At 47.8% G+C, this 17,066-nt stretch overlaps 1 protein-coding gene across 1 annotated transcript in view; it reads right to left on the reverse strand.

The window, feature by feature from the left end:
* Nucleotides 1–2,689: 2,689 nt before the first annotated feature.
* LOC146808681 (potassium-transporting ATPase alpha chain 2-like) overlaps nucleotides 2,690–17,066 on the reverse strand; it is a 69,757-nt gene continuing 55,380 nt past the window's right edge. The window contains exons 20-23 of the mRNA XM_085615480.1: nucleotides 12,802–12,935; nucleotides 9,896–9,997; nucleotides 8,863–8,954; nucleotides 2,690–2,977 (exon numbers count right to left, since the gene is read on the reverse strand). Of these exons, the coding sequence (XP_085471606.1) occupies nucleotides 2,949–2,977; nucleotides 8,863–8,954; nucleotides 9,896–9,997; nucleotides 12,802–12,935 (357 nt within the window). The 3' untranslated portion in view covers nucleotides 2,690–2,948. The remainder of the gene's footprint in view (nucleotides 2,978–8,862; nucleotides 8,955–9,895; nucleotides 9,998–12,801; nucleotides 12,936–17,066) is intronic.

Consider the following 17,066-nt stretch of genomic DNA (forward strand, 5'->3'; position numbering starts at 1 on the left):
TGCACGGCAGCTGCATGCGCATGGAGGCTGTGTACATACTGAGTCTGTGTACGCACTGAGTCCGTGTACGCACTGAGTCTGTGTACGCACTGAGTCTGTGTATACACTGAGTCTGTGTACGCATGGAGGCTGCATAGGCATGGAGGCTGTGTACACACTGAGTCTGTGTATGCACTGAGTCTGTGTACGCATGGAGGCTGCATGGGCATGGAGGCTGCATACACACTGAGTCTGTGTATTCACTGAGTCTGTGTATGTACTGAGTCTGTGTATGCACTGAGTCTGTGTACGCACTGAGTCTGTGTACGCACGGAGGCTTCATGCACATGGAGACTGCATACACACTGAGTTTGTGAACACACAGAGGATGTGCTGCTCAATGGGGTACTGGCAATGAACTACAGTTCCCAGCAGGCTACAAACTCTTGTGTTATTTAAAGAGACTGTGGCCATTTTGGATGCTTGGGAATAACTCTTTTTGTGGTTCATGGCGCCCTTTGCTAAGCAATCAGGATACACTGTTGTTGCAGCCAGGACCTCACTACAGATTTTGGATTTCCTTGCAAAGACCCATTGCTTCCTTAAGGAATGTTTTGAATGGGCAACTGGATTGCAGAGAAGTATCCTGAAGTTCTGTTGATGAAAAAGTCCCTGAAATGACTCTTCACTGACACCTGTATGTGTGCTTGACAGACACAGGGCATAGCTTGCCAGTGAAGAGAAGGTTTACAGGATGTGAACCTCCAGGAAGGCCTCAAAGGAGAGCCATGGAGCAGCATTGGGCCCAGGCCAGGGCCAGAAGACTTGTGCTTTTGAGTGACTGACAGGTCCTCAGTGAGTGACCATGACTGACGCACACCCGAATCTTAGAGATCTGCTGTCTGGGTGCTGATTGCTTCTTGAATACCTTAGATCTGACCAGTGGCCATTGACAGACAACATTGGACATAGTGGTAAGAATATGGCATTCTCTGTGCCAGGTCTGACTGAGAACTCTCCTGCCACCTTTTAGGACCTGGCGCACTGTGTTCTCTTGGGGTCCTGACGTGACAACATTGATATCTTTAGCAATTCAAGGAAGGAGGACCTCAGACACACGTGTTAGTCAGTATACAGAGAGCAAAACTGACCTTCAAGGCAACCGGGTGCCAGGTGGGCAGGCCTCTGTGGCCTACCTCGTCATCAGGTGGGCAACAGGACGTCTGGGTGCTAAGACCCCTTCTGAGCGATCAGGGGAAGTCCATCTTCAAGTTTGGCCAGACAAGATAGTGTTGTGTGCATCCGAACTTGCTGTGCAGAAGCTAAATACCGGCTCCTGGTTGCATCAAGACAACATTCCACACTTGAGAATGAGGCTGGCATGGCCTTCCTGGGTACTAAAACCCAGTGATGTGCCACGCAGCAACATGTCCCTCTGTGTACACATTCCCAGAAAACTTCCACCGGTTTGAAGCTTGTTGTGTTGTAATCTAAAGGTGCCCCGGTGCATTGTCAGCTTCACAGTGACGTTGGGATGTCACTGGAGCCATTTCTGAAGCTGAAGCAACTTGCAGTATCCTGGTCCTAACCCTAGAAGGCAGGTGTGCACACAGCTTGGGAATCTACAGCAGAAGAAGACACGAACAAGGCACGGCAGGTAAGTCATGCTTTCCTTTAACTCTAGAAGACAAGAGCCAGAATACTTGGAGAAATAAGAATATTTCCTCAGTCCATTGGAGCTTGACATGAACCTCTCATTTCAAGGACTGGAGAAAGAGGGTTTCAAGGCACCACCTTAGAGCTAGTCTCTAGCCTGGAAGCACAGAGTTCACTTTGTACATTCACTTAGATCGCAACTCACTCCAGAATCTTAAAAGGAGGGAGATATTCAGCCAGACCTGGAGCAAGAAGTCTTTGACTCCAAGAAAATGATGGAGGAAATCCAATGGAGGTGAGATCTCTGGGAGAATTTATAATGGAGGTGAGATCTCTGGGAGAATTTATAATGGAGGTGAGATCTCTGGGAGAATCTATAATGGAGGTGAGATCTCTGGGAGAATTTATAATGGAGGTGAGATCTCTGTGAGAATCTATAATGGAGGTGAGATCTCTGGGAGAATTTATAATGGAGGTGAGATCTCTGGGAGAATCTATAATGGAGGTAAGATCTCTGGGAGAATCTATAATGGAGTTGAGATCTCTGGGAGAATCTATAATGGAGGTGAGATCTCTGGGAGAATCTATAATGGAGGTAAGATCTCTGCGAGAATCTATATTGGAGGTAAGATTTCTGGGAGAATTTATAATGAAGGTGAGATCTCTGGGAGAATCTATATTGGAGGTAAGATCTCTGGGAGAATTTATAATGGAGGTGAGATCTCTGGGAGAATCTATAATGGAGGTGAGATCTGTGGGAAAATCTAGCCTCGGTATTAGTCAGGAGGTGGCAAGCGGTGACAAGATGTCGAAAATCTGTCTTTTTCGATGAGAATACAACAGATGTCAGTGAAATAAGCACACATGTTCTCTTTTTACATATATGCTTCTCCTGTATAATGATTATTTGAATGTCAAAACCAGCACATTTAGACGAGGACAGGGTATTAGAAGAGGATGCCAATTTGGAAGTAAAATCCTGCATTAAAAGAACATTTTATTGCTAAAATCCGCAGATTTAGTTCTGAGGAAAGGTCACCAACATCTTAAAGAATTTAGAAAAGAAACTTTTTTATTGGAAATGATACAGAACAGAAATAGATACAACATTGTTAAGTGGGATATCCATAGGAACCAGACCACAAAAATAAGAAAACTATGTACACAAAAACGCTGTGTCTGAACCGCTCAGCGGCCCACAGTGTCTATGATGGAGTGAAGGGCCAGCCTTGACTCCCGCCGCATCGATGCCGGATAACGTCCACATTTTACTCCTGTGGCGACACTTTCCCACATGTGGTGCCTTATGAAGGTTAATAGTATAGCTCTCTGTCGACCCAAGCTGAAACATGGACAAAAAGATGGAGTTAAAAGCTGGCCATTTCCAAAGTCTTACCGTGTTAGCGCTCAGGGGACAACCACTGTAAGCCCTAACGATGGGTTCAGAGTGAGTACCTAAAGTCCAACATTCAGCCAATGACCCCACACTTACATGACAGGTCATTGAGCACAACTACTCATGCTACTAGAGCACAGCACACTGACATGCTCTTGAGAGATAGTTACTTGAGACTGACATGCAAACATTGATCAGATATATCTGTCAGCGCACCCCAACTAAACTAATAAACCCATGTACCCCAGGGACAGTTACTGGAGTCCAACACTCAACCAATGACCCCTTATAAGGAAGGGTCAGTGAAAAAGCACAGCACTCAAGCAATGATCCTCTAAAGGCGATGGTCACTCACTGATGCTCAACAATCAGTGAATGACCTTATGTACCTAATGCAGATAATAAAACCCAGATCTCCAACAATAACCACATATAACCTAGGGACAGTTACTGGAACCCAGGATTCAAATAATTTTTCTGCAGACGAGTCACTGCAGATCAATTCTCAGCCAAAGACCCCTTGTAAGGGAGGGTCTACCACTGAACCCCAATGCTAACTGAACCCTTGTAAGGAAAGGTCTATCACTTAAGCCCAACGCTCAGTGACCCCTTCTAAGGGAGGGTCTACCACTGAACCCCAACGCTAACTGAACCCTTGTAAGGAAAGGTCTATCACTTAAGCCCAACGCTCAGTGACCCCTTCTAAGGGAGGGTCTACCACTGAAAACCAATGCTCAGTGACCCCCTGTAAGGGAGGGTCTACCACTGAGCCCCAAACGCTCAGTGACCCCTTGTAAGGGAGGGTCTACCACTGAACCCCAACGCTAACTGAACCCTTGTAAGGGAAGGTCTACCACTGAACCCCAATGCTCAGTGACCCCTTGTAAGGGAAGGTCCACCACTGAAGCCCAACGCTCAGTGGCCCCTTGTAAGGGAAGGTCTACCACTGAAGCCCAACGCTCAGTGACCCCTTGTAAGGGAAGGTCGACCACTGAAGCCCAACGCTCAGTGACCCCTTGTAAGGGAAGGTCTACCACTGAAGCCCAACGCTCAGTGACCCCTTCTAAGGGAGGGTCTACCACTGAATACCAATGCTCAGTGACCCCATGTAAGGGAAGGTCTACCACTAAAGCACAACTCTCAACCAATGACTCCTTGCAATAGAGAATGGGCCGGTCTGCTACTGAAGGTAAACACTCAACCAATGACACCTGCAGCAGAAGATGGGTGGGTCTGGTACTGATGGTCAACACTCAGAAATGACGCCCTGCAATGGAGGAAGTGAGGGTTGGCTACCGTGGGGCCACATTCAAGCAATGTCCTCTTGTAAGAGAGGGTCTAAAACTGAAGACCAACGCTCAATGACTAAGGGAGGGTTAACCATTGAAGACCAATGACCTCTTCCAAACAAATTGAGGATGGCAGGGTCTACCAATGAACACCAGTACTCAGCCAATGTTCCTTATTAGACATGGTTTACCACTAAATGCTAACATACAAACAAAGACCTCTTGTAATTATTATTATTATTATTATCATAGGATTTATAATGCGCATGGCTGCCCCAGCAACGGGGCGTCCCAGCGCACCCAAAGACATGAGGCTGTAACAGCTGAAGAGGAATTATGCCGGAAAAAGCCAGGTCTTTATGGCTTTGCGAAAGGCAAGATGATTCTGGATCCCTCTGATGGAGGCTGGGAGCGAGTTCCAGAGTCTGGTCGCGAGAGTTCTAAAAGAGCGGCCTCCAGCTCTGGCTCTTAAGACTCGGGGAATACAGGCCAACCCTTGGTCAGCTGAACGTAGAGTACGCTGAGGAACATAAAAGGCTAGCAGATCTGCCGAGCCCAGTGGTGCTTGATGAGTCAGAATTCTATGAGCCACACATAACGTTTTAAACTGGATTTTTTTTTCTACTGGCAACCAATGTAGCTCAGGTAGAAACCAAGACACTGAGCAAGATTTAGGGAGCGCCAGGAGAGTGCGGGCTGCTGCATTCTGTATTCTTTGCAGACGCCGGACACTGGACTTATTGGCGCCTAAGTAAAGAGAGTTGCCATAGTCTAGTCTAGATAAAATCGTGGCCTGAACAATGGTCTGATGGATTTTCAAATTAAAGACACCAAGTAAAGGTTTTAATCCTCGCAGGAGCCCAAAGCAGGTCCCTGCTACTGATTTGGATTGAATATCAAAGGAGAGACCACTATCAATCCAAACACCTAGATTCTTAACTGCCTCTTTAGGCAGGGGTGCTGGTTTTAGGCGGTCTGGCCAATATTGCTCCGACCACAAGTCACGGTCTCTCCCGAACAGCAGAATTTCTGACTTACTAGCATTCAGCTGCAGATTGTTTGAAGCCATCCAGTCCGCAATCGCTAACAAGTCCTCCTTGAATTTCACCAGGTTGTGGTTACATTTCTTAGAAAAGGCAATAACCAGTTGGGTGTCGTCAGCGTACGACACCAACGACAACCCTCTACTTTTAGCCACAACCGCTAGGGGTTGAACATAGATGTTAAAAAGTAAGGGGCTCAATATTGAGCCTCGTGGCACCTCCTGTTGCAAGGCGTATTCCTGCGAGTGGAAAGGCAGCAACATGACCTGGAAGGATCTACCCTCCAAAAAGGAATGAAGCCAGGCCAGGGCCGACCCCCTAATTCCTATGAAATGGAATGACTACCACTGAAGACCAACACTCAACCAATGACCTCTTGCAATGGAGGGTCTACCACTATACGCCAATACTCACCCAATGACCTCTTGTAATGGAGGGTCTACCACTGAAGGCCAACACTCAACCAATGACCCCTTATAATGGAGAGTCTACAAATGAAGACCAGCACTCAACCAATGACCTCTTGTAATGGAGGGTCTACCACTGAAGATAAACATTCACCAAATGACCTCTTGTAATGGAGGGTCTAGTACAGAAGACCAACACACAACCAATGACCTCTTGTAATGGAGGGCCTACCACTGAAGACCAACACTCAACCAATGACACCTTGCAATGGAGGGTCTACCACTGAAGGCCAGTGTATCAATTAACCCTTGCAACATACTTGGGGATGGGGGTCTACTATTGGAGGCCAACACTCAACCAAAGACACCTTGTAATGAAGGGTAAACCACTGAAGACCAACACTCAACCAGTGGCACCATGTAATGGAGGGTCAACCACTGAAGGCCAACACTCAACCAGTGACACCTTGTAATGGAGGGTCTACCACTGAAGGCCAATACTCAACCAATGACCTCTTGTAATGGAGGGCCTACCACTGAAGGCCAATACTCAACCAATGACCTCTTGTAATGGAGGGCCTACCACTGAAGACCAGCACTCAACCAATGAAACCCTGCAAGGGAGGGTCTACCACTGAAGGCCAGTGAATCAATTAACCCCTGCAACACACTGGCGGATGGGGGTCCACTACTGGAGGCCAACACTCAACCAATGAACCCTTGTAATGGAGGGTCTACCACAGAAGATCAAAACTCGCCCAATGACACCTTGCAATGGAGGGTCTACCACTGAAGGCCAATACTCAATCAATGACCTCTTGTAATGGAGGGTCTACCACTGAAGACCAATACTCAATCAATGACCTCTTGTAAATAAAGGGTCTACAATTGAAGACCAACACCCAACCAATGACACCTTGTAATGGAGGGTCTACAAATGAAGACCAACACTCAACCAATGAGCTCTTGCAATGGAGGGTCTACCACTGAAGGCCAGTGAATCAATTAACCATTGCAACATACTGGGGGATGGAGGGTCTACTACTGGAGGCCAACACTCAACCAAAGATACCTTGTAATGGAGGGCCTATAACTGGAGGCCAGTACTCAACCAGTGACCCCTTGTTAGGGAGGGTCTACAACTGAAGTCCAACACTCAGTGACCCCTTGTAATGCAGGGCTTACCACTGAAGGCCAACACTCAATCAATGACATCTTGTAATGGAGAGTCTACCACTGAAGGTCAGTACTCAACCAATGACCCCTTGTAATGGAGGGCCTACCACAAAAGACCAACACTCAACCAATGACCTCTTGTAATGGAGGGCCTACCACCGAAGGCCCACACTCAACCAATGACCTCTTGTAACGGAGGGTCTACCACTGAAGACCAATACTCAACCAATGACCCCTTGTAATGGAGGGTCTACAAATGAAGACCAACACTCAACCTATAACACCTTGTAATGGAGGGACTACCACAGAAGATCAACACTCACCCAATGACACCTTGCAATTGAGGGTCTACCACTGAAGGACAATACTCAACCAATGACCTCTTGTAATGGAGGGTCTACCACTGAAGACCAATACTCAACCAATGACCTCTTGTAATAGAGGGTCTACAAATGAAGACCAACACCCAACCAATGACACCTTGTAATGGAGGGTCTACAATGAAGACCAACGCTCAACCAATTACATCTTGTAATGTAGGTTCTACCACTGAAGGCCTATACTCAACCAATGACCTCTTGTAATGGAAGGTCTACCACTGAAGACCAATACTCAACCAATAACCACTTGTATTGGAGGGTCAACAAATGAAGACCAACACTCAACCAATGACCTCTTGTAATGGAGGGTCTACCACTGAAGACCAATACTCAACCAATGACCCCTTGTAATGGAGGGTCTACAAATGAAGACCAACACTCAACCTATAACATCATGTAATGGAGGGTCTACAAATGAAGACCAACACTCAACCAATGACCCCTTGTAATGGAGGGTCTACCACTGAAGGCTAACACTCAACCAATGACCCATTGTAATGGAGGGTCTACAAATGAAGACCAACACTCAACCAATGACCTCTTATAATGGAGGGTCTACCACTGAAGACCAACACTCAACCAATGACACCTTGTAATGGAGGGTCTACCACTGAAGGCCAGCACTCAACAAATGACCTTTTGTAATGGGGGGGTCTACCACTGAAGGCCAATGCTCAACCAATGACACCTTGTAATGGAGAGTCTACAGATGACGGCCATTACTCAACCAATGACCTAGTAATGTAGGGACTACCACTGAAGACCTGTGAATCAATTAACCCTTGCAACAAACTGAGGGATGGGGGCCTACTACTGGAGGCAAAAACTCAACCAAGGACCTCTTGTAATAGAGAGTCTACCACTGAAGACCAACACTCAACCAAGGACACCTTGTAATAGATGGTCTACAAATGAAGGCCATTACAACGACAACTTGCACTGGAGAGTGTACCAATGAAGGCCAACACCCCTTGTAATAGGTTGGAAACTGAAGATCAGCTATCAGTCAGTGACCCTATACTGCAGAGGTTCAGGCAGTGAAGCGTAAGCATCACTTTGGATTGCATAACCAGGTCTTGGGCTGAGCAGAATCTGCTCACCTCCTCCGCAGACCATTTTCCTTTTCTAGCTTTAATTTGCATCATCTAAATATTCAGGCCACGATATGCATCAATCACTAATGTAGGGGCTAACTTGAGATGGTGGAAGGCAATCTCATGTTAATTTCATTTCTGCTGTGCTAGACCTGTGGTGCATGCGTGTGTGAATGAGTTGGTAGTTAGGAGCTGGTTTAGGTTGATGCAGGCCCAGTGGGTTCATAATTATCACTTCACTGCCACCTGCACATTTCTGTGTCAGTGTAGAGTGAGGTACTGCTGAAGAGTGATGGAACCTAGTTTCTACATATCATAGGGTAATAGAAGGAGTACACTCAGCCATTAGTCCCCAGAAGTGCTGATCTGTGCCTTTACCAGAACAAATCACCACGGTTCCACCACCACCGTCGTCAAGAGCAAAAGAGAAGCAAAAACTTACACCCCGGGAATGTGCGGATCAAAAACTTCCGTAGTTCATCATACACCACAATCAGGATAGCGTAGTGAATGGCAACGAACCAGTACTGAATCCTACAGAAAGAAAAGAAAGTGGGAAAGAGTATGATTGATGAGGACAGACAGAAAAAATCAAACATTGATACAATCGAAACATCAGCATGACGGCGCCGAAGTACTGCAACGGCTCTTTTTGTGACTCCCCGGTCAGTCAAGTACCATCATTAGAACTGGTCTGGAATCTTTGACGAGAGGTCACAAAACTTCATTTCAAGACCAAAGAAATCTACTGTTTGGAAGAGAATTCTGGGACTTTTTGTTTGCCTAAATGCATCTGCTAGGAGCCAAGCAGACTGTAAACAAGCTTTGCTCACATATATCTTCAAACTAGTTTAACACAGAAGTGAATCTCCCCTCTCTTTGTACATGCCATTTTCATTCTGATATTCTTTTAAAGAGGGCAGTATATCAGACATATAGATTTTATTGGGTTGTTGCATGCCTATCGGTGGTAGGCGTAGCAACACCCTCACCCAAGTGAAGAACTTCCGACTTGTATCACCAATAAGAAACCTAAGTTAAGGATTCTCTGCTGTTGGCTTTTGTGATTATGTTTTTAAAGGTCTGTCATCTTTTGGGCTACATGTTTGACAGCGCAAGTCCCCAGCATGCCGCATTGTTACTAGAGGGGTTGCCTGGTTCAGTAATGCATTCCATTATGTGCACCCACAACAAAAGCACACTGATGTTACCAATGTGTGATTAGCAGCGCTTTACAAAACACCCAAACACAATAAATATAAATCTACACAAATGAATGGATACAATTCATACAACTTAAAATTTCTGAAGCGTTTCTGCACTGAGCAGGGTTTTGTCCAATTGCATACCTTCTCCCCTTCTGGGGAAGCCCGCTCCCCAATCACCAGCATCAAAAAATGTTGGTACCAGAGTGACACTCCCTCAGAATGCCCCTAGGGCAGTCCCTGGTGCTGGCAGCACAGGATTCGACTTACCTCAGAGGTGAAAAGTGGAGAGCCTCGTCCATGCCGGGGCAGTAGCAAAGGAAGACCCCGATGACGATCTGTGACAGCACCCCCAAGAAGATCATCTTGTTCCTGAAACATCACAAACCTCACGTTACTATCCCACATCCTGTGGGTCCACAAGAACCACAAAACCAAGTCCACATCTAGCAGGACTGTCTGGGGAGTTAAGATTATTTTAGAACTATCTGCAGTATCTGATGTAAGATAAATAATTCCTATAGAAATATAGTCGCGCTGATCTCTGAAGCCAGTTAGGGGTATATAAATGGACAGAAGAGCAGATTCATGAGTTCCACCAGAGAAAAGGTCGGACAGAGTGCACATGTGGCAGAAAATGCGGTCACAATGGGGTCATTTGGCTGTAGTATTTGGCCATGCTGTGGTCCTGGGCAAAGATTTGCCTCCCTGGGCCTCAGCTCCCTCATCTTGCTATATCACTGCTACTTTACATGCGTGCGAGAATCTTGGCCTCAAGGTTGTTAGAATTGACCACTAGCAATCGCGCAGTGGAGAAGGAAGGGTCATAGTTGGGTCATGGATGGGTTCAGATGTACAATGGAGGAGAAAGGGTCATAGTTGGGTCATGGATGGGTTCAGATGGACAGTGGAGAGGAAAGTCTTAGCATTGAGTCATGGATGGGTTCAGACATACAGTGGAGACGGACGTCTTAGCATTGGGTCATGGATGGGTTTAGTCATACAGTGGAGACGGACGTCTTAGCATTGGGTCATGGATGGGTTCAGACATACAGTGGAGAAGGAAAGGTCATAGTTGGGTCATGGATGGGTTCAGACATACAGTGGAGAAGGAAGGGTCATAGTTGGATGATGGCTGAGTTCAGACGTACAGTGGAGAAGGAAGGGTCATAGTTGGGTCATGGATGGATTTAGAAGCACAGTGAAGAAAGAAGGTTCGTAGTTGGGTCATGGATGGGTTCAGACATACAGTGGAGAAGGAAGGGTCATAGTTGGGTCATGGATGGGTTCAGACATACAGTTGAGAAGGAAGGGTCATAGTTGGTTCATGGGTGGGTTCAGACATATAGTGGAAAAGGAAGGGTCATAGTTGGGTCATGGATGGGTTCAGAGATACAGTGGAGAAGGAAGGGTCATAGTTGGATGATGGATGGCTTCAGACATACAGTGGAGAAGGAAGGGTCATAGTTGGGTCATGGATGGGTTCAGATGTACAGTGGAGAGGGAAGGGTCATAGTTGGGTCATGGATGGGTTCAGACATACAGTGGAGAAGGAAGGGTCATAGTTGGATGATGGCTGGGTTCAGACGTACAGTGGAGAAGGAAGGGTCATAGTTGGGTCATGGATGGGTTCAGACATACAGTGGAGAAGGAAGGGTCATAGTTGGATGATGGATGGCTTCATACATACAGTGGAGAAGGAAGGGTCATAGTTGGGTCATGGATGGGTTCAGATGTACAGTGGAGAGGGAAGGGTCAAAGTTGGGTCATGGATGGGTTCAGACATACAGTGGAGAAGGAAGGGTCATAGTTGGATGATGGCTGGGTTCAGACGTACAGTGGAGAAGGAAGGGTCATAGTTGGGTCATGGATGGGTTCAGACATACAGTGGAGAAGGAAGGGTCATAGTTGGATGATGGATGGCTTCAGACATACAGTGGAGAAGGAAGGGTCATAGTTGGGTCATGGATGGGTTCAGACATACAGTGGAGAAGGAAGGGTCATAGTTGGATGATGGCTGGGTTCAGACATACAGTGGAGAAGGAAGGGTCATAGTTGGGTCATGGATGGGTTCAGACATACAGTGGAGAAGGAAGGGTCATAGTTGGGTCATGGATGGGTTCAGATATACAGTGGAGAAGAAAGGGTCATAGTTGGATGATGGATGGCTTCAGACATACAGTGGAGAAGGAAGGGTCATAGTTGGGTCATGGATGGGTTCAGACATACAGTGGAGAAGAAAGGGTCATAGTTGGATGATGGATGGCTTCAGACATACAGTGGAGAAGGAAGGGTCATAGTTGGGTCATGGATGGGTTCAGACATACAGTGGAGAAGGAAGGGTCATAGTTGGATGATGGATGGCTTCAGACATACAGTGGAGAAGGAAGGGTCATAGTTGGGTCATGGATGCGTTCAGACATACAGTGGAGAAGGAAGGGTCATAGTTGGATGATGGCTGGGTTCAGACGTACAGTGGAGAAGGAAGGGTCATAGTTGGGTCATGGATGGGTTCAGAGATACAGTGGAGAAGGAAGAGTCATAGTTGGATGATGGATGGCTTCAGACATACAGTGGAGAAGGAAGGGTCATAGTTGGGTCATGGATGGGTTCAGACGTACAGTGGTGAAGGAAGGGTCATAGTCGGGTCATGGATGGGTTTAGACATACAGTGGAGACGGACGTCTTAGCATTGGGTCATGGAAGGGTTCAGATGTACAGTGGAGAGGGAAGGGTCATAGTTGGGTCATGGATGGGTTCAGACATACAGTGGAGACGGACGTCTTAGCATTGGGTCATGGATGGGTTCAGACATACAGTGGAGAAGGAAGGGTCATAGTTGGATGATGGCTGGGTTCAGACGTACAGTGGAGAAGAGGGGGTCATAGTTGGGTCATGGATGGGTTCAGACGTACAGTGGTCAAGAAAGGGTCATAGTTGGGTCATGGATGGGTTCAGATGTACAGTGGAGAGGGAAGTCTTAGCATTGGGTAATTGACGGGTTCAGCTGTACGGAGCAGAGGGAGGAGATAGAATTTGGTGATGGGTAAGTTAATGTTATTAGGAAAGATAAGTTTACACAGCAGTTTATGGGCAGGTGTGGTTTTACACATCATAGCCATGGGTTACAAATCCAGGAGACTACGATGCAATATTTGACAGGGATTATATTTTACCTCAAAAAATTTCTGTTAAAAATTGTATTCTTTCTCGTTTTGCGAATAAAAGTATCCGCCATCTGGCACACCACAATGCTGATAAAAACTCCAGAGTAGCAGAACCACTCCTGCTGCAATCGCTGATAATAGGTCTGTGGGAGAAGAAAACACCAGGTAAGCCTTGGCCACAGAAGTGTCAGAGCTAAAGAACAATAAGAACAAACTGAAGATGTCAAAGAGAGCAGAAGTTAATAATGACTGAGCCCTACCAACTGAGAAACACATCTCTAGAAGATAGGGATTCAGAGACAAAAAGCGAACAAGATGTCAAAGATAATCACTGGTGGGAGAGAGGGACAACTAACCACCACCCGAGGAACCCGTAGTATTCTTCATAAACACAGACCGAAGATGCTAGACTGAGACATACCCAACCAGTGATTTTGGAGTGAGACACACTCAACCAGCAGAGACCAGAGACATAGATGGAAACACACTCAACCATTAGAGACTAGAGACGTAGATGAAGACACGCTCAACTAGCAGAGACCAGAAATGCTAGACTTAGACACATTCAACCAGGAGAGACAAGAGTTCCTAGACTGAGACACACTCAACCAGCAAACACCAGACTAAGAACCCTTCAACCAGCAGAGACAAGGGATGTTGGACTGAGACACACTCAACCAGCAGAGACCAGAAATGCTCCACTGAGACACACTCAACCAGCAGAGACAAGAGATGCTAGACTGAGACATAGTTAACCAGCTGGGACCAGAGACGCAGATGGAGACACACTCAACCAGCAGAGACCAGAGACATGGATGGAGGCACACTCAACTAGCAGATACCAGAAATGGTGGACTGAGATACACTCAACCAGCAGAGACCAGAGGCATAGATGGACACACAATCAACTAGCAGATACCATAAATGGTGGACTGAGACACACTCAACCAGCAGAGACCAGAGGCCCAGATGGACACACACTCAACCAGCAGAGACCAGATATGCTAGACCTAGATACATTCAACCAGCAAAGACCAGAGATGCCAGAATGAGAACCATTCAACCAGCAGAGACCAGAGATGCTAGACACAGACACACTCAACTAGCAGAGACCAGAAATGCTAGACTTAGATTCATTCAAACGGCAGAGACAATAGATCCTGGACTGAGACACACTTAACCAGCAGAGACCAAATATGCTCCACTGAGACACACTCAACCAGCATGGACAAGAGATGTAAGACTGAGAAACACTCAACCAACAGAGACCAGAGACATAGATGGAAAAACACTCAACTAGCAGAGACCAGAAATGTTGCACTGAGACATACTCAACCAGAAGAGACCAGAGATGCTAGACTTAGATACATTCAACCAGCAAAGACCAGAGATGCTAGACTGAGAACCCTTCAACCGGCAGAGACATGGGATGTTTGACTGACACACACTCAACCGGCAGAGACCAGAAATGCTCCACTGAAACACACTCAACCAGCAGAGACAAGAGATGCTAGACTGAGACACAGTCAACCAGCAGGGACCAGAGACATAGATGGAGACACAACCAACAAGCAGATACCAGAAATGGTGGACTGAGACACTCTCAACCAGCAGAGACCAGATATGCTAGACTTAGATACATTCAACACGCAAAGACCAGAGATGTTAGACTGAGAAACCTTCAACCAGCAAAGACAATGGTTGTTTGACTGAGACACACTCAACCGACAGAGACCAGAAATGCTCCACTGAGACACACGCAATCAGCAGAGACAAGAGATGCTAGACTGAGACACACTGAATCTGCAGAGACATAGATGGAGACACACTCAACCTGCAGAGGCAAGAGATGCTCGACTGAGACACACTCAACCGACAGAGACAGGAGATCCTAGACTGAGACACCCTCCATCAGGAGAGACTAGAGATGCTAAACCGAGAAACTCTGAACCAGTAGAGACCAGAGATACTAGACTAAGACAGTCAACCAGCGGAGACAAGAAGTGTTAGACTTAGACACACTCAACCAGAAGACACCAGATGGTAGACAGAACCAAACTCTACCTGCAGAGACCAGAGATTTTAGATTGAGACACACTCATCCAGCAGAGACCAGAGAAGGTAGATTCAGGCACGCTTAATCAAAAGAGATCAGAAATGTTAGACCATGATACTGTAGGAAAGTGGGTTACTGTTGCACTACCCCTCCCCCCCCCCCCAACACTTTTTGCCAGACTACTGATGCACTTTTTCTTGGTGTGCCCTGGGTCCCTGCCAATCAGGTTCTTTCCCCAAAAACAAACCTAATTGGCATCTCTGGCCACATGTCATCCCCTGGTAAATGGTACCACAGGTACCCAGGGCACTGTGACCACAGAAGGCCTCTAAGGGCTTTGAGGTGACACCCTCAAAGGCCCTGTAGCCTGACACTCACACACTGCCTTTGCAGACTGAGTGCCTTGGTGCAGAACAAAGTGAAGAGTCGACATGGCACACATCCCTGTGTGCCATGCCCACAAACCACTGCCCTGGCATACATCAGTCACCCCTCTAGCTGGGTGCCCTATGCCAGTGGTGAGGGTACAGGTGCATGAGCCCTGTACCCCTACAATGCACCTGTACCCCTACAGTGCCCAAGTCCATTCCTGGGCACTGTAAGTGCAGTGCTGCCATTAAGAGTATTAGTGCTGGGAGTTTGTCATTACGAACTCTACAGCACCATAATGGCAACACTGAAGACTGGGATGTTTAGTATCAAACTTCTCAGCACATTAAACCCACACTGATGCCAGTGTGGGATTTAATGTAAATTGCACAACAGAGGGCATCTTAGAGATGCCCCCTGAAACTCGACCAACTCCCAGCGACCTGACTGAATGGCTGCGCAGGCTGCCACCACCAGACATGTTTCTGGACCCCTGGGTCAAGAGACTGCTGCTCTCGGGGGCCTGAAACAATGCACATCCTGGGACGAGGTGCCAAGCCTCCTCCCCCAGGATGGGCAGGGTTCACAAAGGAGAGACTTCAAAGACCAGCCGCCTTTGTGAGCCTCTCCAGAACATTTGCTGCTTTCAGCAACTGGTCCCCAATGGTTCTACTCCCCACTTTGGGCGGGAGAACCGACGGGGAAAAACAAGTGAGGAGGGGGAGGTGCGGTGAAGCACAACATCGAGTCCCCACCATCTTGAAGATGGGGGGACCCAGCCAACCAGGGACAGGCTGCTGCCCCCCTCCCACTGGAGAGTGGCAGAATAGGGGGTGTACCCACCCCAGGGAAGGGACCCATTGGTCCCTGCCCGTTACCTACCTGTAACGTCCCTAAATTTAGTATTTAGGGGCACCCTGAACCTTCCTTCCTCAGATCCAGCAACTACAAGAAAGAGAAGAGAAGAAGAAGGACGAGAAGCAGCGCAGAGCTAACAAGAGGACGACGCCCACTGACTTGGCCCCCGCCCTACAGGCCTGACTCACCTCGAACCTGCTCCTGCAAAACCCCGGCGTGTCCAGCAGCCGGCAACCTCAAAAACCCCGGAGGACCTGCCTGCCTTCACTTTCCAAGCTGTTTCTCCCGTGAACACCGGATGTGTTTGAACTGCAGCTTCTGGTGCCAGCCAGGAAATGCAAATCCAGCACACTCTGCACACACCGAGCCGGCCCGAGCTCGAGTGGACAAATACCACGAGGAGGTCCCCCCGTTGATTCTGACCCGAGATCCAGTGACCCCTGACCTGCCTCAAGCCTCCTGACGATGCCTGCAGCCTCAATCCAGAGGACCCCCCCCTACCGCGACCAGAGCGGGTAAGAAAATCCGACATCCAAAGGCACCCCTGCACCCGATGCCCCACGGCCTTGTGTGCCCAGCCCAGCAGTGCCTAACCAACCCTCTACATCCCCAGTAACCCCTCGAAGTGGTGGTCACTCCTGGAAGATCGTCGTCCCCGAGCCTGCAGTGTTACTTTGTCCCGGAGAATCTCCATTGAAATCAACAGGGTACCCGACCTCAAAACTGCACCCTGCACCCGGCCGCCCTAGTGCCGCTGAGGGTGCCCCTTTTGTGCTAACTTGGTCCCAAACTTGCCCTGAGCTTAACCCTAGGAGCTTTGCTCCCACAACCCCGTGGCCTGCTTGCCAGCAGCCACCAACCGGAGCCCCCCTATCCTCCATAGGATAACATTGGGCTTCAACACTCTGCACCCGGCTGCCCTAGTGCCGCTGAGGGTGCAACAACAGTGCATCACTGACCTTGGGAGACCCCTGAGTCTAACCCCAGAACC

Source organism: Triturus cristatus, chromosome 7 (assembly GCF_964204655.1).
Source record: "Triturus cristatus chromosome 7, aTriCri1.1, whole genome shotgun sequence".
NCBI lineage: Eukaryota > Metazoa > Chordata > Amphibia > Caudata > Salamandridae > Triturus > Triturus cristatus.